Source organism: Micropterus salmoides, unplaced genomic scaffold (assembly GCF_014851395.1).
Source record: "Micropterus salmoides isolate LMB-PRFRI ecotype aquatic unplaced genomic scaffold, ASM1485139v1 Ms_hic_scaffold_18, whole genome shotgun sequence".
NCBI lineage: Eukaryota > Metazoa > Chordata > Actinopteri > Centrarchiformes > Centrarchidae > Micropterus > Micropterus salmoides.
In genome coordinates, this window is record NW_024040928.1 from 8853149 (window position 1) to 8873293 (window position 20145).

General features: G+C 43.0%; 3 protein-coding genes across 6 annotated transcripts in view; 1 reads left to right on the plus strand and 2 right to left on the minus strand.

Annotated features, from left to right (window-relative positions):
- Positions 1 to 2072: 2072 nt before the first annotated feature.
- On the plus strand, positions 2073 to 4018 carry irak1bp1 (interleukin-1 receptor-associated kinase 1 binding protein 1). The gene is made up of 4 exons (XM_038727451.1): positions 2073 to 2393; positions 3075 to 3156; positions 3258 to 3388; positions 3487 to 4018. The coding sequence occupies exons 1-4, from the start codon at positions 2119 to 2121 to the stop codon at positions 3746 to 3748; spliced, it is 750 nt and encodes a 249-aa protein (XP_038583379.1). The 5' UTR covers positions 2073 to 2118; the 3' UTR covers positions 3749 to 4018.
- An 892-nt stretch (positions 4019 to 4910) lies between these two features.
- On the minus strand, positions 4911 to 7225 carry si:dkey-261l7.2. 4 transcript variants are annotated; one of them, XM_038727456.1, is made up of 7 exons: positions 6985 to 7225; positions 6532 to 6744; positions 6210 to 6299; positions 6033 to 6121; positions 5726 to 5886; positions 5452 to 5568; positions 4911 to 5356 (listed from the first exon to the last, which is right to left on the minus strand). In XM_038727456.1, the coding sequence occupies exons 2-7, from the start codon at positions 6654 to 6656 to the stop codon at positions 5267 to 5269; spliced, it is 672 nt and encodes a 223-aa protein (XP_038583384.1). In that variant the 5' UTR covers positions 6657 to 6744; positions 6985 to 7225; the 3' UTR covers positions 4911 to 5266. The 4 variants fall into 4 exon arrangements, with proteins under 4 accessions (XP_038583384.1, XP_038583382.1, XP_038583381.1 ...); XM_038727454.1 differs by having other exon boundaries at positions 4911 to 5377; positions 6532 to 6679; positions 6985 to 7217; XM_038727453.1 differs by having other exon boundaries at positions 4911 to 5377; positions 6532 to 6710; positions 6985 to 7216.
- Positions 7226 to 7555: 330 nt separating this feature from the next.
- The window catches only part of LOC119909296 (pleckstrin homology domain interacting protein), a 33968-nt gene continuing 21378 nt past the window's right edge, over positions 7556 to 20145 (minus strand). Inside the window, exons 25-40 of the mRNA XM_038727457.1 lie at positions 19901 to 20008; positions 18685 to 18809; positions 18047 to 18129; positions 17792 to 17903; positions 16467 to 16528; positions 16183 to 16338; positions 15295 to 15415; positions 15039 to 15164; positions 14833 to 14908; positions 14376 to 14435; positions 14072 to 14224; positions 13417 to 13569; positions 12946 to 13157; positions 12615 to 12853; positions 11952 to 12098; positions 7556 to 11833 (exon numbers count right to left, since the gene is read on the minus strand). Coding sequence (XP_038583385.1) covers positions 11124 to 11833; positions 11952 to 12098; positions 12615 to 12853; positions 12946 to 13157; positions 13417 to 13569; positions 14072 to 14224; positions 14376 to 14435; positions 14833 to 14908; positions 15039 to 15164; positions 15295 to 15415; positions 16183 to 16338; positions 16467 to 16528; positions 17792 to 17903; positions 18047 to 18129; positions 18685 to 18809; positions 19901 to 20008 — 2643 coding nt within the window. The 3' untranslated portion in view covers positions 7556 to 11123. The remainder of the gene's footprint in view (positions 11834 to 11951; positions 12099 to 12614; positions 12854 to 12945; positions 13158 to 13416; positions 13570 to 14071; positions 14225 to 14375; positions 14436 to 14832; positions 14909 to 15038; positions 15165 to 15294; positions 15416 to 16182; positions 16339 to 16466; positions 16529 to 17791; positions 17904 to 18046; positions 18130 to 18684; positions 18810 to 19900; positions 20009 to 20145) is intronic.

Here is a 20145-nt window from a genome sequence, read left to right on the forward strand (position 1 = left end):
ATCACAGTTTATCTCCAAATGTATCACAAGCCGTGCTAATATGCTTAACATATAAACTTGACTCAAAACTATACAAACCAGATATTTTTACTAGCCAGAGCAGGTGTAATTTATAACATGGTTCCGTCCAAATTAAGAGCCCCCAGTAAGCCATACCCCAGGGTAAACATTTGAAACTGGTAACGTTAATGCAGGCAGCTGTTATTTATTAGTTATACTTGATGATTGGTTGGTTGACATCTGCTATAACCTTTACATTGTTGGTAGCTATATTGTTACCTTTGGCCAATAATAATGAAATTACATTATGAACAATGGAATCATATTTAAGAAGGTTCTTATAATAAATATGATCCACATTTTGTAGTAAAATTTAGCATACCTCCACTTAATTAAACTACTGGCACTGCTGTAGTCTTAGTGAGGGGATTACTTACTTAGCTGACTGAAAGAAAGGGGACATCTCTCCAGCTGGTCCTGTAGTAGTCATTCCTTCTCATCTGTTCTGGAGTAAACACATCTTCTCTGTCTTCATGGAAATCCTGGATGTAGAGTCTCAGTTTTCCGCATCTTGTGGGGAGGCTGATGCAATATTTATAATCCTGAACTGAAGAATTGCAGGAGACTTTTATCAGCCCACCGCCGGAGGCATGAAGTTGAGGATGCTGACTCCATGTGTCTTCCCTCATCCTGTATGTAAAGAAGCTAAAGCCTGAAGTTGAGGTAGCTGACTCTTCATGGCTGTCCTCACAGTTCCACCTGTGCCTGTTTGCACTTACCTGCTCTCTGTAGCTCTCGTCCCTGCTCCTCTTTGCGGAGGAGCAGAGGCCTGAGGTCGGGGGAGCGGACTCTTCCGACCTTTGAGAAATTGAGGGTAGACCTTTTTCAGGTTCTTCCACTTGCTGACCCAGGAAGCTCCTGATGCTTAATAGGTACCTGTGGGTGCCTGACCATCAGCTGCTGAGGAACAGCATCACAGGGAGACACCAGCGGGACCGGCAACAGGAGCACCAGCAGTAACAGGAGGATACACTTGTTGCTGTCCCTGCACAATGTTTTCTGGTGAGAACTGCTGGATGAGAGGGGAGCGAGGTCTGATGTTATCATCATCATCTTCAAAATCCTCCTCCTCCTCAAACATGGAGTCATATCCAGAATCTATGCTGTCAGACCAGTCCTCATCATCATCATCATCATCATCATCATCAGCGTCTTCATACCCCACCTCATTGATCACCATTGGTTCCTCAAATTTATCCTCACTGTCAGAGGGAAGTGGGGTAATGCTGTCACTTTCACCCACAATACCAATCTCAACCTCACCTTCCTCTTCCTCAGTCCTGTCCTGTAGAATGCCACATCAACGTATCTTGAACCTTGACCTACCTCTGACTTCTCGGCTATAGTTTTACTGTTATGCTTTATGAAGTCCTCTTACTACAAAAACTTGGGGATCTTAAGGTTAGGACACGCACCAATATGTTTTTAGGAGTTTCACCTATCTCAGACGGTTAGGAACTACTTTACTCATTGCTTAGCATCTGGCTTTGGCAAAATCAGCATTTTTTTTACCCTGATAGATCACTCACAACAAGTCGAAAGCCATGACTACATTGGCCCTGAGAGTTATAAAACGGAGCGAAATAGGAAATGAGGACACGAGAGGATTTGAAAATACAAAGAAAAGGAAGCGAAGCAAAGTGTCAAGTGATTCCAGTCAGACAATGAGGAAAGAGGAGAAGTATCTTGTTGGTATGGTAGCAGTGACACAAACGGATATTCAAGGATCCACATGAGGTTGGAAAGTTTGTAGGAGGAAAACTGGGAGATGTGCGATAGATCAGGATAACAAGGAGTGGGATGGTTATCATTGAATGTGTGTCAAAGCGAGAGAGAGATAAAGCCCTGGAGATTCATGAATTTGAAGTGGAAAAGTGTTCACTCCAGCAGGTGGCGTTAATGCAACGTGTCTGGACCGCCATCAAACTGTGAAGAAGGTGAAGAAGAAGAAGAAAGTGAAGAAGAAGAAGACTACAAATCCCGACGAGCAATACATTCATTGCCATAGTAGCGGGAAGTTGGTTTGTGTTTACCAATTAGGCTAGACTGTGTAAAACAATGGACGGCCAGAGTCGAGTCTTCGCTGCGATACTACCGGCTGCTGGTCGGGAATTAGCCGGTAATGAAAATGAGCAGGGACTCGAAGTGCGAGCAGTTACTCGTCCAGGACCCAGTAACCGGGTTAGGGAGGTCCAGGTGACGGGAACAGCGGAGGTTTGCTGCCCGGCGGACCGAGTGTCGGTGCGGGTCAGTGTGGGCAACAGCAAAGAGTCAGTCAACGAGGTCACCAACAGCGTGTCACGGCGACTTGAATACATTTTACAAACCGTCAGGTGAAAATATAACCTAGTTTAACACTATAACTGTATAGCTAACAATAACGCTAGGTTAGTATTCGCTGCGGTAACGTTAACTTCAACGTTAAATAGAAATGTTACAACTAAACTAGTGCTGTTAACTGAGGCATTGAAGTATTCTGGTAACAGCTAACGTTAGCTATCAACAAAATGACACTGAGTAGCTTGCAACTGTAGCTGTCAATAAAATACAGTAGTGTAGAAAGTAGGCTACGACATGTCCCTCAGAAATGTGGTGGAATGTAACTGGAAGTGTGAAGTAGCATACAATGGAAACTGCGCAGTTCTTATGGAAAGGTTCCTTGATACTTAACCAGCACTGGTCGTAGGACTATTGAGTAACTAGCCTACTCTATACAGTCATGGGTAACGTTAGCACTGAAGGGCCATAATTTATTCTAAGTAGGAGTTGTAGTTGCACTAGTAAAAGTGGTAATTGATGCACCAATAATTACAAATTGAAACCATATGGAAGGCAAATGGGCTGGCAGCCCTGTTAGCTTTCTAATTGGATGCTCACTACTTATTTTGTGTGAAATATATTTTAATTTAGATTTTAAAAAGGTCAATTTGCTAATTTCGCCTTGTTCTAAGTCTCTTGAAGTACACCATGATTGCAATGAATGAAATACTCTTTAATTTATTCATTCTGCTTAGACAACATGGTGTTAGTGACAACGACACCACAGTGAGGAGGTTTCTCCATAGAGAGGCAGACCAGTATCACATGGATGCAGAGGTGGAGTATTTGGAAAAACATGATGCTGTTACCCTTCACTAACTCTACAGCACATGTGTGTGTTGAGTTATACATGACAGTGTAACAAAATGTGCCCACAGGTCGTGGTCACTTTCTCAGACTTTGAGAAGATGGAGCGTGTATGTAGTGTCCTGCTGGAGAAGCTGGACAAGAGTGTTAATGTGGGAACACCGCAGTACTACCACAGTGCTGAATGCCTGAGTCAAGTGAGGTATACAAACATCTCAGCATCACTGTACCTGTCTAGACGTCTCCTTACTTTGATGAAATGCAGCAATTTTAACTTGTGTGTGCTCATCTGTGCTCTAGGCGGCGTGCATGTGTGTCAGCAGTTGAAAACGCTCAGCAGAAGGCCTGCGAAGTCAGTCAGCTCCTGGGGCAAACTCTGGGACACCCTCTATTGGTCAGAGAGGAGGAGACAAGGGAGTGGAAGAATGAAGATGAGGAGGATGGGGGCAGAGGCCAGGGCGCTGCACCCCTACCTCACCTTCCCTGTGCACCCACAGTCACCGCCTCCTCACGGGTGTCTGTGTCCTTCAGCCTCAGAGACAGAAGCAGGAAAAAACTCTGAAGACATTTGTCATTGACTAATGAAACCACAGACCGTTATGTCACATTTAAAATTATTTTATTGCTCAGTTGTAGTGGCTGAATGAATGTCCAGTTTTTTTCCTACCTCAGACAATACAGTATTATAAATGGGAAAACTACATAGATTTCAAAAGCAATTTTGCCAGATAAAATGTCTTTTATCTGTTTTACTGGCACATTAAATTAAAATACTGTATATTTGTACATCTCAAAGAAATAAAAGTTAGGACAACTACGAGCTATACTACAACATTCATAAGCGAGTCCCGTTGTTACTTCAAATCCACATAAGACACGCTCACATTGAGATCCAGCAATGAGGGAAAATGATCTTTGATCTACTCAAATTTTGGGCTATACAACTACCAGTGGTGGAATGTAACAACTGTATGTAACTAAGTACAATTTCTCAATTATTGTGCTTAAGTCAAATTGTGAGGTACATTTTGGAAGTAAATATTGTACTTCTTACTCCACTATATTTAGTTGATAACTTAAGTTACTAGTTACTTCGCAGATTCAGACTATCAATGGAAAATATAATTTATGATGTATTATAGGTGAAACCTGGCAGGATATAAAGTAGTTCAAATTAGCCCCACCTTTACCAGCTGTAAAATAATATACAATATTCTGTAATGCCATTCTGCAAAGAATACTATTGATCATTAAGTTTATTATTAAGTAATAAGTATATTATTTGATAGTAGTACTTGCATACTTTTGGGTCCCACACCTGACGCGCCTTCCAGTCTGCAGGTGCAGCTGCGCAGTCATGCCTCAGCTCTCGGCCACCGCTGAGGCAGACTGGAAGGCGCGTCAGGTGTGGGACCCAAATCTAAAATCAGTCCAAAGTTGACTTGTAAGCCATTTCTATAGAAGAAGTCACACACACATAAGTTCCGGTACAGAGCCCTTTCTACGGTGAACGGACACTTTAGGACAATAGCCTGTGTTTTGTATTAGTGTGATTCACCGCAGAATGTTAACATAGTTCAGACTAAAAACTTGATAAACAACATGGCGCTACAGTAGCTTCAAGGAAACTAAAGTCAAACGATGTACTTGTCACATCGTATTGGGCTACATTAGAAGCCTAATTATATCCCTTACCTCGTATTAAAATCCAAAGTCTTTTCTGCTACTATCTAAGTATGATTTCAAGAGCAGGACTTTTATTTGTTAGAGTATTTCACACTGTGGTACTGCTACTTTTACTTAAGCAAAGTATCTGAGTACTTTTTCCACCACTGATGACTAACAGGTCAACATGTCTGAAGAAAATATTGGCATTTTGTATCTACTCATTACAACTCGTGATTGACAGATTTCAGTAGATTTCTTTGACAAATGTAGAAACTTGAGACCAGATTTGTCTCTCAGACACATTTTGAAAAGTCAGAAACACCCACAGAGAAGCAATAGCCAAACTTCCTCCTGTGGTTTTAACATCGCATATCCCGTGTCGCCTATATGTTCACGCACAGCCAAGCGTCAGTCAGGCGTCCACTTTGTCGTCCTCGGGATAGATCTCTCTGAGCCAGGGCTGCATGACGAACCGCTCCCCATCAAAATGTGTGAAGTAATTCTCCAAGGTGGGAATGTCCGGCTAGAAGCATCCAACAGTGAGTCCCAACATGTACTGAATGTGTGTGTTGATGTGCTGTGATTCTCAGTACATACCCTCATCCCAGTGATGCGCTCAAGTTGCGTCTGAGGCAAGTATCCAACAAACAGAGAGGAGGGTCCAGGCCCGCTGAACAGTACTTTATAATGAGGGGTCTTCTCTGCTTTGGTGCCCTGCATGCATATACAGTCACAGAACTGGCTCATTTTTTTACATTCCCACACTGCCAACACTTGAGTTTGAGAAAGGGAACTTAAAGAGAGGGACAAACAAGTAGGCTTGAAGGACTTTCAAGAAGCAGTATAGGTGTGTAGAGCCATGGCTGCTAACCTCAAAATTGGAATACATTTTGTCGACCCACTCTGCAGGGGCTCGCATCTCAGGGTCCCAGCTCACCACCACCCCAACCATATGACCCTTCCTCTCCATCACCACCTCTCCAACCCGCAGAAACACATACGGAGGACGAGGGCTCCGCGCTGTCTTTGAGGCTGCAGGGACGAAGAAAGACGAGAAATTTCAGTTTATCCTAAGAACGTGGCAGTGTATATTGTGGGTTACTAAAATAAGCAAGCTCCAGATGATTGATCTCACACAAAAAAAAAACTTTCCATAGATATAGTAGATAGAAACAAACCTCCAAAGTATCCCTCGTCATTATCATAAAGCATGGACTCTACGGCAAGCGACTCTTGTGGCACTTCCTGTCCCAAGCCAACCAAAGACCTTGGGAAAGCAAAAAAGCAAAAACATTGGCAGTCTGTTGTTATAAGAAGTCATCACTCTTGGGATCGGGGAAACATCCCATACTCACTGGACTTTGGACATCTGCTGGCTTGCCCAGTCAATCCATGCAGTGCCATTGATGAAAGATTTCTTCCACTCTTTCCAAATTCGAAGCAACCTGAAACACCATGTCTGTTGATTAATTATAAACCAAAACACTAGGTTATTCCTATAATGATGTGCTAGTTTCACTATAATATTTCTATAGGGACTAGGATGCATATTACTTCATTTATTAAATTACAAATATTTTCCCCAACTCTTGGATTGTATCGCCTTCACACAAAGTGGAGATGCCCTACACTTATGCGTCTCTGAGAAAGAATAGCCCCTTTACGCACGGATCCTACCGTGTGGTCGCGTGGTAGCGCTGCACCGGCGTGGAGCCGCTCCACCGGGTGATGATATACTGCGCGGGCAGAGCGGAGAGCAGCAGCGCGAGCTGCAGCACCGCGGTGGCCGAGAGCTGAGGCATGACTGCGCAGCTGCACCTGCAGACTGGAAGGCGCGTCAGGTGTGGGACCCAAATCTAAATCAGTCCAAAGTTGACTTGTAAGCCATTTCTATAGAAGAAGTCACACACACATAAGTTCCGGCACAGAGCCCTTTCTACGGTGAACGGACACTTTAGGACAATAGCCTGTGTTTTGTATTAGTGTGATTCGCCGCAGAATGTTAATATAGTTCAGACTAAAAACTTGATAAACAACATGGTGCTACAGTAGCTTCAAGGAAACTAAAGTCAAACGATGTACTTGTCACATCGAATTGGGCTACATTAGAAGCCTAATTATATCCCTTACCTCGTATTAAAATCCAAAGTCTTTTCTGCTACTATCTGCCAAACATTGCGTCTGAGAATCTGTATGCGCCTGGAAACCAGAACAGAGTGCCACGGTTTCACTTCTGTTTTATTTACATATCCTTAACCACACGCGCGCACATGCCGCTACCACCTGTGTATTTAAATTTCTCATAGAAAATAATAAAAAAAAAAAAAAAAGACCAAACAGGTAGTCTGCCCAATCGCTGCAGCCCACGGAGAAACCGGCGAACCTTTAACTGCTCGCCACGTCAGAAAGAGCCGAGCCTGTTTGCCCCGGGCGGGGAAGTGGTTTTTCAACCAGTGACGCTTAGGCAATGCAAGTTGAGAGAGTTGTTAATTCATTCAGCATTACAGTAGGAAATGCTACAGCCTTAACTGATCTGTATCTGTCGTCTTATTTTTGTATTACTAGGTTACTGTATTTTAGGGATACTACTGACACTACTGCAACTTAAACTCTTTATGTGGTGAATAATATGAATTTAGGTTTCAAACAAAAAAACTAAAACAGTGAGGATGTTTACACAATCAACACCAGGAAGGAAAAGTGGATATGGAAACACAACTGTTTATTTACTTAAAATATTGGTATGAACTAACAGGACAGCAGTACTCCCCTACACATACATTCTAGCCATATGTTTCTTTTTTGCATTAATTCCTTTATATATAAAAAGTATCCAAACTAACAAAGACATCCTCTTCAAATCAGTTTACATGAAACACCCCTTTCCCCTTCCCGTTCAGTTTCTTTCTCATCCCACGCCCCCCCCTTAAAACGTCCCAACAAGGCTTCCTGGTGGCTCACATGCAGCCACTTCACACAAACACAGATACACACACTGTGACCTTTAACCTCTGATCAAACACCTTGTCAGAGGCCACAGACAGCACAACTCTGCCACACATTAGCACAGGCCTGTGGCAAATGTGTGTGTACATGAGTTCCAAAATGCAGTGCGGGCCATGTTAAGTAAGAGAGCTGATCTGAACTGCTGAGTCAGCATTTTGAACTTTTCCCCAATAAAAGAACGTGAACTTAAATCCTAAAACATAGTGAAATCCACACTGTAAAGAACTGTGGAAATTAATGAACACACCAATTCTTGCTTATGAAGTGGCGGCTTGATTTTAAGGCCCCTTTGAAATCATTAGAGGTTTTAAGGTAACCTGACCAGCAATACGATATCAGTTCTTTTACTTTGACAGGTTTGATAAATACAGGTAGTGTGGGTGATCTGATGGGGGGTGGGGGGTAGAATAAACAAGTTTGATGTCTCCTTTGATATAACATCTGCATTCCCACTTTGACTACTTTTCATTGGGAAATCAAACGGAAAGTAACGCACATCCCTGCCGATCCCCAGGCCAAGGGCAAGGTTAGCCAGTCCTGATTCCATGCTAAAATCCGGCAAACATTTGGGATTCCTAAGTATTGTGTTTTTAAGTTGGCTCAAGTAAACATTGTGTTTAAGAGTGAGCTCATATCTTAGGTTTGAAAAGCCTGGGTCTAAAATACTCTGATGATAACCTGTGCGTATACGTAAATACGACTATTTGTGATTGAGATAGAAAACAAATCCCTTACCTTTATGTGCCTATGAAGAGTTTCTTTGCCCATAAAATATATTGTTTTGTGGGCAAAAATCTTTATCTTCCTATCTTTAACAGGACCCCAACAATAACATTTATTTTCATGCCAACAGTCATTTATGAATGGAAGGTGTCAGTGTTTCAGGCTGTCTCAATCTGTGATAAAACTCTCCATATACACAATATAAACAAATATTTTGTGAAGTAAAATATAAGACAGACTGACTGAAAAAGAAGTTGTTGTATCCTCAAGTGCGGGGAGTAATATGACACCGTTCTAACGCCACAGATCTAGCCACTGAAATACTGTTCTGTATGGCAGGGACACAGACAGAAAACTCACTGTGGAGACAATAAAACTGCTTCGGAAAATAAACACATTCAAAAGCCATGTTCTAAAACTTCAGTGCCGATAGACAGAATTTGGCATTGACAAATCCATAACAAAAAAACAATGATAAACAGATGAAATATATGTTCGATAATATGTGACAGACCGATGAAATGAACCAGGTGTATATAGATGCTACCGTCCAGTTCTGCCCAGTCGAACCCACAACACAAAGTGGCTGATTTTGGCTTTCACCTGCTCTGTGCTGGGGCGAAAACAGATATATCAAAAGTGGAGGCCGGCATCTTTATAAAAACAGTCCATTTAGTTGTGTTTACAGAGAGAGAGAGTGACATAATGTGTTTGTCTCCAGTCAGATTATTCATTTTTCAGTATTTTCTCTCTCTCTTGTATGAGAGGTCCAGTCCAGTCCCCAAAGTCCAGTTCTCTGAACCCAGCGGCGAGCAGAACCAGGAAGTCCAAAAAAATATATTAGAAAGAGGAAAAAAGGCCCCAAAAGCAGAAACCAAGGATTCAATATGCCAGAGTAGCGAAGGCACACGATCAGAAAGATGAATACAAGACTTGTCTCTCTCGGCTTTCTGTCCAAATTGAGTCCGATCCAGTTTGATCTGGCTCGATCCTGTTTGCTCCAGGCATGAGAAAGTGCTAGAACATGCGAGACAGAATTGAGTGTGTGTGTTTGTGTGTGGTCACCATAGAAACATATCAACATTTAAAAAGTTCATTTTTATATGTTACCAATTTTAAAATACACAGGGTTACTCCCTACGACTGCATTGATAACTGGTCTGTGGTAAGTGCATCTCAAAGCTAGTCACCCAAAGCTCCACTGGCTGTACCTTAGGTATAAACTGACGATAGGTTGGTTATAGGATAATATATTGACATGAATAATGGTTTTACAACAACAGTAAAGTCTTTTTTCAACTGCTATAAATACATTTCTTTGAGAGGTTTCACAACGATCAAACTGTATGCCACTGTTTGTACGCTGAAAGTGAATGACGCACTCAGTTGTGTTATAAAAACACACACACTCCTTCAATTACACACGCTCGCAGAGTCAAAACTTAGTTCGTACACATACAGGCACATGTACTTTGCAGGGCAGAGGCCAAGCACACTTACATACATACACATGCACACACGCACACATACACACCATAGACATAAAGGCACAAGGTATTGCTAATGTTGAGTACGCATTGAAACATGATCTGTCTAGACACAGTAATGACCCCTTTCACCCAAACGTCCTTTTTCTCCTCCTCACAGTAAAAACAGCTTCTAGGGAAAAAAGATGCTTTTTCGTTCTTATTAACATGCAAAAACAAAAACACCCACACACACCAACAGTAAACAAAACCTACAGATCTACAGTACCAACAAAAGGTACACCATTTGGTATATTAGCGCAGACAGACACGCTCAGGTCAGCCAATATGTAAGACTTCCAAAACAGAGAGCCGATCATCATGTACAAATCTTAGAAAAAGCACAGAGGGGGTCGTATAAAAAAAGATCAGGAACAATGAAGGGGGGGGGGGGGGGGGGCAGGCCAGTGGTCTCTAATCTGTCGTAGGCCATCAAGTCAGAGACACTTGAGAAGTCCTCAAAAATAGTAAGAGTGAGTAAAGATACATCCAGCTCTCCTCATGATTTTTTCAAGTACTAAAACTACTGTTTTGCCCGGTCTGACGCCAACAGTGTTTAAGGTGGTGAAGAGTAGGTTCACCAGAAAAAAGGAGCGAGTCACAAGACCACCAGCATCGGAGTCCACGAGCTCCTGTGGGATCCAACATGGACCAATAACGTGAGAGGAGTTGGGACAAATGAACATGCGTTGTCAGAAAGCCATCGGTTGGCGTGGCGATGTGCTTACTGGGCCAAGAAGAAGGAGGAGTGGACAGGTAACTGCGCTGTTGTGTCTCTCCGTAGCCACAGCTTTGAATAGCAGCAGCTGGACTAGCAGCTCCCCAGACACACACACACACACACACACACACACACAAACACACGCACACAAATGCATACAACACCAAGCATGACTTTCCCAGCTCGGCCCCCCTACTCCTCCAACGCATTAGCTAAGAAATCTCAGCCAGATTTCTTCTCCGTCAAGGCAGTCAGCCTCCTCCTCACACCCTGTGTCTGCTCTGTTGTCACCGTTACCAGCCTATCAGGTTGGCTTTGGCCTTTTCTGTGAGCTTGCGGACACGTCCCTTAGAGGAGGTGCCAAAGGTGATTGATGAGTCCTCAAACAGCAGCTGCCTCTGCTCCTCCTCAGAGTCCTCCTCGACGTACCAGGCAGATCGCCGTCCCTGGTTACGTGTGCGCATCGACCCACCTGCCTCCTCCCCTGCCTCCTCCTTTGGAGATTCCTTCCGATTGGATCGCTGAGGAGTAGTCTGGGGAGGAGGCGTGAGCTCCTCATTGGCTCTCCTGCTGCTCCTCCTCAGTGGCGAGGGCTCAGGTGACTCCGCGGGAGGAGTGGCGTCATCGGTTCTCACCACCCGGGGCCGGCCTCGCCGTCTAGGCGTCGATGTCATGCCCGAATCCGACAGCACAGATGTTTCCTGCGTGGAAGACATCCCGCCTTCGTCCCCTGTCGATTGGTCAAGCTCATCGTTAGGGGTGGAGCTCCTGCGGTTGCCGCTCCTTCTCATGTCCTCCAGCTCCTGTTTGCTCTTCCTGCCTCTCTTCTTGCCAGGAGGGCGGCCTCGGGGTCTGGAAGGGCTCCCTGGAGTCGCAACTTCTGGAGGACTCACTGGTGGGTCCACTCTGGATTTCCGTCCCCTCTTCCCCACACCCAGGGTCACATGACTGCTGTGGCCATTCAGGTGGACTGTGCTCTGAGATGAAGGGCTGGCAGGAGAGCCTGGCAGGGAAGGACATTGATTTATAGGACAAAAGGAAGAAAGTACATATCAACTGCAGGCAGGTGACGTATTTTATGACTTGAATCATAAACCTATGCATTCTTTGTGATCTCTTACCAGGTGTGTGTCGTACAGGAGTCCTGAGTTTCCTCCGGGTGCTTCCTCCACTGCTACTTTCTGGGGCTGGAGAGGGTGCCACCTTTTCAGGAGCTGGTGGCGCTGATGCTGACACAGAGTTATGAGCCCTCAGTGAGCGAGTAGACTCTGTCGATGGCAAAGAGATATGTAATACAGGAAAGAAATTATGGAACATGTTACATGTGGTAATTTTTGATACTAGACTTTTGCTTGTCAAGAGTTAAATGAGAAAAATATCGATACCATGTATGTACGGTAAATATGAAGCCAGCAGCTGGTTAGCTTAGCATAAAGACTGGAAACAGAGGGTAACGGCTAGCCTGGCTCAGTCTGAAGGTAAAACAATCTGTCTACCAGCACCTCTGAAGATCACTAATTAACACATCTCATTTAATTCATACAAAAACTGAAGTGTAAATACACTTCTGGGTTTACAGGGAATTAGGTGCAGGACAATTTCTTGGCTGGGCACAATAACTCCCTGGAGTCTTGTTGTTACCACGTTGTTGCCAGGCAACTCAACTAACCAGCTCCTGGCGGAAGTTTTATATTTGGCATACAAACATAAGAGTGTCATCAATCGACTAATCCAGCTCCCAGCAAGAAAGGAAATACGCACATTTCCCACACAAGAGCGCTCACCTGCTGTGCTCTGTGTGTTGCTTGCGGTTTGTGAGGAGGACAAGGAGGGCGGCGTGTACGTGGAATGGCGTGCTGCACTTCGCGTACGCCCTGCTGCCGGTGTGTCTGCTTTCCCGTTCACCAGCTGAGGGGGCTGTTTGAGGGGGACGCTCTGTCTCAGGGAGGAGGGTCGCGAAGGAGGTGGTGACGGCTCCCTTTTTCCGGTCACCCTGGACGATACCCGTCTCTTCCTCTCTGGACTGGAGGCACGACAGGAAGAAAAAACGCAAAAGATCACACTCGATGCGAATTAAGAGACTCAAAACCCCCAATAACATGTCCTTCTTTCTACCTGGATGCAGTGCTGCTGGCTAGAGATTCGCTCCTCCTCCTCCTCCTCTTCATGGCGTGTCGTGTCTGTCTGTCCGTAGTGTGTCGCGTCTGTCTGTCCGTGCCCTGTCTGGTCAGTTTATCAGTCAGGCCGTGGATGGCCTTGTAGTCGGCCAGGATGGAGCTGACATGCTCCTCAAACAGTGCTGAGAGCCTCAGACTCATACTGTAGATCTGGAGACACAATAAAGGATACACTAATTCAACTGTCACACTAAGACATCAAGGGATACATGACTGGACAGCCCTAATTGATATGAGAATTTTAATTTACATACCTATCAAAGCATGAAAATCAAAGATCACTACAGGGTACATTAAGCTTAATGCCCCCTGATTTTACAGGCCCTGTGTGTGTGTGTGTGTGTGTGTGTGTGTGTGTGTGTGTGTGTGTGTGTGTGTGTGTGTGTGTGTGTGTGTGTGTGTGTCTTACCCGAGACTTCTTGCTGGGCGTGTAGGCTTTGGAATTGCTGAAAATGAGTCGGATATCTTTGCAGAGCTCAATGGGGGACTGGTACTTTCCTTCTGTTAGCGTGTTGAGGACGGTGCCAAAGTCCATCGGTGAGTCGACTATTTGCAGGTAGTCCTGGCAGAAGCAGAGGGAAATTGGGGCATTTAATTTACAGGGTTCAAAAGATGGGTACACGATTAGGAGTAGAGGAGAGATAGAGAGGGTAAAGAAGAAAGAGATTCGGAGGGATTTGGGGTTTCTCTTAGAGTGGATGAGGAAAAAAATGAACCTAAAGCAAAATAATTCCACTCTCCCTCTGTTAACAAGAGAACTGTAGCCCCCTGAAACTGTGAGTCTATTCACATTGTTTCTCGCTCACAGCTTACACATCCATTAGATTTGGCCTTGCTGAATGGCGAGGCCTGTTCTTCCGGCCAAATAATCCCTTCGCTTCAAATACCACTCCTTATGTAACTGCGGCCACAGACTGATTTTGTATCAAAAACATTTAAATGAAAATGCAAATGAATGTGCGCCTAATGGCAATTCACGATGACCTAAACTCAGATCACATCCAATTGAGTTCAGTTTGCACACAATAGTGAAGAAAGAAAGCAACGACTTATTGCATAGGTACCGGGTATTCCTGCAGGTCCACAGGTTCTCTGAAGGGCTCCGAGTCTTCACACTGAAAGATGAGATCCAGCAGCTCCTTACAGCGCCCCCTCCATGCATGGGGGTCGTATGAAGGAGGTCGCGTTCGAAGTTGCCGCCGCATGGGTCGACGGCTCTACACATAAAAATGAGATGAGCGAGTAAATAAAAATATCTGTACGGGCAACTTCTAATGTCAAAAGTGAGACCTTAGAGATTAGTATGCTTTGTTTTCACTTGTGTGGACAGCAGTCTTGTCCACACCATGCTGCAATCAGATATGTTACCTTGTGATTTCGTGTGGATGTACCAGGAGTATTAGTATCTTCGTCCTCCTCCTCATCATCCTAAATAGGAAAAGGGGAATTAAATAAAGGCAGCGTATATTTCCCTCCACCAAGCTCATCTACTATATGTAATAGTATATTTCATTGTTCAAACTGCGTTTCAAATGTAACTTAATAATGGCAGCATTTCTTTTAAATAGAATTACTACTCGTTAACCCAAATTTTGTTTGCTGTGATTTATGCAATACATTATCCAGTCCACAGCAAATTTTGGAATTATTAATATTAATAATAGTGAAAACAAGCCTTTTTGATAGAAATGAAAAACAATATCTTGGCTGGGTGAGAAATTATGTTATCAATGTCAGCCACTAATTTAGAGTGAAAAGCGAGCATGGTCAGGACTATTTTAAGACACACTGCAGTGTAAAAACATGTAGATGTGCACACACACACCTCATCTTCCGAGTCAGAGAAGGTGGCCTTCTTCATAGTTTTGTAGAGGGGCATGAGGTCTGTCATACTTTGGTCCCTGAAGACAAAAGAAGATTTTTTTTTATGGACTGATTTAAGACAAAAACTCAACTGGTTGACGCTGAGCAGTTGACGCTGAGCAGTTGACATTGTTTTCTTGAATAAGTTATGCTTTACAACATACTCACTTAATGAATTGCAGCATGAGGTCAGAGACAAACTTGGCGGTAGTGACAATGAACGACCCAGGCTCATTGAATGTTTGGGCATTGTGTTCAATATAACGTACCTCCCACATCAGAGAGGACAGTCGCCTGAAAAAGGAAATAGAAATGTGTTGAGTGGGCGTTTAATTCTCTCTCCCTCTCTCTCACACAACCACACACACACGCTCTGTATCTTCTGCCATCCCTTTTACTCAACCACAACCTTGATGTGAGGTACCTGTAGAAGCGGTTCACAAGCCTTTCGCGTATGGTGCTGAGGTCCGTGACGTAGGCCACTACTGTGCAGTATGTGGGGTAAGCTTGTAGGTCCACTGGAAAGGCAAATGGCGCTGCTACATCTGAGGGTGGCACGTTCGGTTGGCAGATGAATGATGGAAAGGTGAACACACAAGAAGACGGGATTATTAATAGAACACATCTGCTGTAACAGACGGGCAATGCTACACAACAAAATGGCAGGATGGTGTAAGGGTGTATGCTTAATCAAGAAATAAGTTTACATGATCAAGTGCAGTTAGTTGCTGGTAAGTTAAGGCAGGTGAGGATAACAAAAGTGGATATCTTGTCTGTCTGTTAGATGTCCTTCCAAATGAAATAACCTGCATGCGCTACTTGTCCCTTTTGTTTTTCCTACTTTGAATAGTCTTACCTAAATATAGTTGCATCTAAAAGACTTTATATAAATCCTGTCCTGCTATAACTGCAGCATGGAGCGTAGGAGTAACAGGGAGACATCTAGAAGGATTGCTCGTGCATGTTAAATCCCCAAACTGTCACTAGAGGGAGCGCTCAACTAGCTTTCATCCTACGGGAGAACTGCAGTTGTACAAAGCCAGTGCCTAATATGACATTACATCACTTAAGGGGAATTCAAGCAAGCTCCTCAGTATGTGGCCCAACGTTTTAGCAGCTTATTCTTTTTAACATATGATCCGTGGCCCTGCTGGGCTCACGCTGATGAGCTCAGAGTAGGTGACTCATGTTGTGTGGACTCATGCTGCTGCCGCCGCTTTACGGACCATGTGCCCTCTTGGCTCAGCCTTACATCCCTGCTTACAAGACATACGTGGACTGCTATTTTCACAGTGGCTTGGTGATGTCATACCGAGCGTGCAGAGCTGGTCGATGGCTTTGATGATGCGTTCGCACTCGTCGGCGCGTTTGCGGCAGCCCCATTCCCCGTCCAGTGGGACGTACAGCAGCTCCTTCTGTTCTTCTTCTGTCAGCGGGACGCTTGTGCCCAACTCGTCGGGGAACGTGGCTGCACAAAGCAAAAAGTCATCAAGATTGTAAAATGTTGAAATTGTTAGGTGTTATATTTGAATTTGTAAAGAAAGAAAGAGTTTGAATGTGTGCGCACTGTACTGTGGGCGTATTCGAGGGACTTACCATCTTCAGGGATGGGTTCCATATCCCAAGGACTCATCTTCTCCGTATCTCCATTATCCCAGCTGGATGGGAAACAGTGTTGATATGAATCATCCACATCATCACATGGTGGTCTTTGTGTTTGTAATTTTTTTGTATTTTGCAGATATGACATATATATGTCATATCTGTATGGCAGGCTGCAAGTTCCTCTCTCTCGCAGCCTAAAGTGGATGTCGTTCTCTAACAGGGTTTTTCAAATAACGTGTGTCCATGAGCACTCGGTGCTGGCAAGAAAAATGAACTCAAACAGACAATATGCTTATTAATGTTTCAATTACAATGTCACTGACAATGAAAGTCGAGCAATACACAAACACAAAGGGCAGTCTTAGTTGGCGTCATTGTAAATATCAAATTCAAACTGTCATCCAGGACTGTTTCATCAGCTCTCTTGAATGATCCCATCCACGAGGTATTTGTGCAGTTAATGAGTCCTGGGAGAGGAGGTGTCAGCGGCATAATCACAAGGTCTTTGTGGAATTGTTGTTACATTTAGAACATTTGAATCAAACTGCTTCACATTTCTTACTCTGTCAGTTTAGAAAGTCAGACCTCAAACTCATTCAGTCTCGGGACTCACAAAGACGCCAAGATCTCAAAAGAGTCACGTGAAATTTCTCAAAATCATAGGACTTTAATAATTACATTTTAGTTTTTTCCCTTTAGTGTAACAAATGAATCCTGCACCATTGTGCATAAAACAAGAATCACAATTTCCTCACTAAAATACTACAATTTCTGTCACATTTCTTTTGTAACCTCTCTGTACCTATGAGTGCTTGTTGAGTATGCTCCATATATAGTGTCATACTGTATAAGCCTCATGTTATGCTGGTTGTCTGGTAGGGTAGTAGAAAAGTTCTGGTAGTTATCATAACATTCATAGTTTCGTCATGTTGCATTTTGTTGTGCCGTTTCAAGGGGCTGAACACATTTCTGGCAGTGACCTGCGGTGCTGCAACTATGACAAGATGTCATTTGCAAGATAAGTAATTTTGTCACCTTGGAACCTGAAAATAGACAATATGACACTTCACTCTACTTCATTTGAGGTTTCCTTGATTATGTTTAAAGTTGATCTCATCTGTGTTATTTCTGTTCGCCTGTGCACAGTTCAAGTTGAGTCATGGAGTCTTGTCATTTGTTGATGCAATTTAGGGAAAAATTTAGGAACCATTGGTTTGATGCGATGGATCTTGCAAATCCAAATACAACCAATTAAATAAAAATGCCTATTTTAATTGTGCAGCCCTAAATAGAGTAAATCCCAGCAGTGACCGTACCAGACATTGTAGCACTGAAACAGGCTGTCAGGATACTGAGGCTGGTAGGGCTCCTGGCTCTCAATGGTCCCAAACCACCAGGCATCGTCAATCACTGACCGAAACCTGTCACCTAAACACACACATGGCAGTTAGTTTAGATCTTTCCAAGAAAAGAACAGCTGGTTTCATAAACTGAACTCGAAAAATATATGTGACACATATTTGGTATTTGTTTCAAATTTGAGTCAGATTACAAAGGCAACATTGGCTGACCTATACTCCACTGTCTCTTCCTGGCATTGTCAAACTGCTGCCGCAATATCAGGAAGTCGATTACATCAGGCATGTCGTGGTATCTGCAACATGACAAATATGTACACAAAGTCAAAGACTGCATCAAAGCAAATATAGGAAAATATAAAACAGCCTTATTAACAGAGTAAAATACATCATACACATAAAATGTGTAGTAGCAGTTTACCATTCCCATAACAGTCTTTACTGACTATAATGTCAGTCAAGATTACTGGGTTAAATGTTTTATGAGAACTGTCTTGTCTTGTGTCAAGATGACAATTCATTTAAGAAAACAAATGCTGTATTTAAACTTAGAAGAAGAGGGAGGCACATAGACTACTTAGGAGAGTAGTTTCACACTGTCAGCACTGAAGATCTACATATTGTTGGAAAATTAGGGTGAATGATGGAAAGCCCAATTAAGTATAGGGTATGACACATTGTAAAGTAGCATGTATACCATATACAAATAGCAGGAGTGCCGTGATGCATCAGGAAAAAGTAATAGCATTTCTTCTTTAAAATTGATTGTCAAACACCTGAGCTTGACAATTTGTTATCAAAAAGCTGCAGACCCTCTGAGGATCTTCTGAAGACAAAAGGGGGGTGCTTACTTCATGGAGAAGGACCCTCCGGTCAGTTTCCCGGTGTCAGGGTCCAGGAAGGAAAGCTTCAGACAGCACAGTGTGGGCAGGCCGACTTCATACTTGATGCCAACTATCTTCATCAATTCCTGCTCCTGAACACCACAAATAAAATAAAAAAAGACCAAATAATGTAATTTAATACAACTTGTTTATTTTTAGGAAAGGTCATTCTCACACCCCGGAGCCATGTTAGGTTAAACATAGTATAATTTTCCATTGATATATTTTCTTTTAAGTTCTGTGTATTATGCAGGCAGAAAGAGTGCGAGCAATGCCACAGTAAGTTCCAAACTGGAAAGAGTAATGCTTTAGTGTTACCAGGCCTGTTTGTTCAAATTACCAAAAAATAAAAGGTATAGAAGAGAACCCTGCATTTCACATGCTACAGGCAAAACATTCAGAAAGAAGCACACTGTGCCTGCAATACATTATGGGCTTCTGTCTGGACAGAAATAGCTATTTCTGCCAGCACGCACGGAAAAGAAATGAAAAATATACCAAGTAAAAATGCTATCCAATGGGCTGTTACTTGTAAGTTTTGACAACTTTTTCTTTCAGTCTTGTTGAGATAGTTTTATATACAGGGATGGAACTTTGTTCTCTGCAGACATTTTTCTTTTTAGGACAGAAAATGCATTAAAGTAAAGATGAAAGTGAAACCAGACAAGTGTCTGTGATAAACAAGAAATACCAGTAGGAGGTTTGCTAGCTAAAGACTGTGTGTGTGTCACACAGTGTGCTGAATTACATCGTGACTTGCAAACTACACTGTAATTCATAGGACTTGGTGTGTATTCCCTGGAAGATTGTGTGTCATTTTTTATCTCTGCTACTCTAGCCTTTTTAAGCCATTGCTTTGGAAACTTCCTAAAAGAGAAATCAGTGAAATTATAATAATAATAACAACAACACTACCATGTCAGTCAAGATGTTAGATCGCAAAACAGTATCTGGCATTGGAACTTCACTACATATCTATCAGAGAAGTTATTAATGAAGTGTTATTAACTGTACAAATATAATTCCTCTATGTGAAGACTGTATAGATTTTTTTTGTTAAGAGGCTTCTACTCCGTAGACACACAAATAATGACACAATATAAATCGCTAGATACATGGGATCTAAAGAGCACTGTCTCTCTTCAGAGAGTCTTAAATCCATCTTTGTCAAACTGTTCCTTACCCGTAGCTCCATCTTGTGCCAGGGTTGCTTCTTAGGATTGATGCTGAAAATCTTTTTTTGCTTGGCCATCTCCACATAGGCTTCATGGCCCTGTCTGAAATAGTATAGCTGCGTGCACACACATACATCAATTAAAATATACCTCAGAATGCACAGAAGTGAGTCTTGAATATTATTCTGGCACATCATGTATATTTTTCTGGTATATAATGTACTTAAAAATATAAAACTTGTGGCAACACACT

Bases quoted from the DNA above. Each gene is read 5' to 3' on its own strand.
- irak1bp1 (XM_038727451.1), top strand. From the start codon at position 2,119: ATGGACGGCCAGAGTCGAGTCTTCGCTGCGATACTACCGGCTGCTGGT. The intron at 2,394-3,074 runs GTGAAAATATAA...CATTCTGCTTAG, and splicing joins TACATTTTACAAACCGTCAG to ACAACATGGTGTTAGTGACA. The intron at 3,389-3,486 runs GTATACAAACAT...TCTGTGCTCTAG, and splicing joins GAATGCCTGAGTCAAGTGAG to GCGGCGTGCATGTGTGTCAG.
- si:dkey-261l7.2 (XM_038727454.1), bottom strand. From the start codon at position 6,656: ATGCCTCAGCTCTCGGCCACCGCGGTGCTGCAGCTCGCGCTGCTGCTC. The intron at 6,122-6,209 runs GTGAGTATGGGA...TGCTTTCCCAAG, and splicing joins CAGCAGATGTCCAAAGTCCA to GTCTTTGGTTGGCTTGGGAC. The intron at 5,378-5,451 runs GTATGTACTGAG...GGATGCTTCTAG, and splicing joins AGCGCATCACTGGGATGAGG to CCGGACATTCCCACCTTGGA.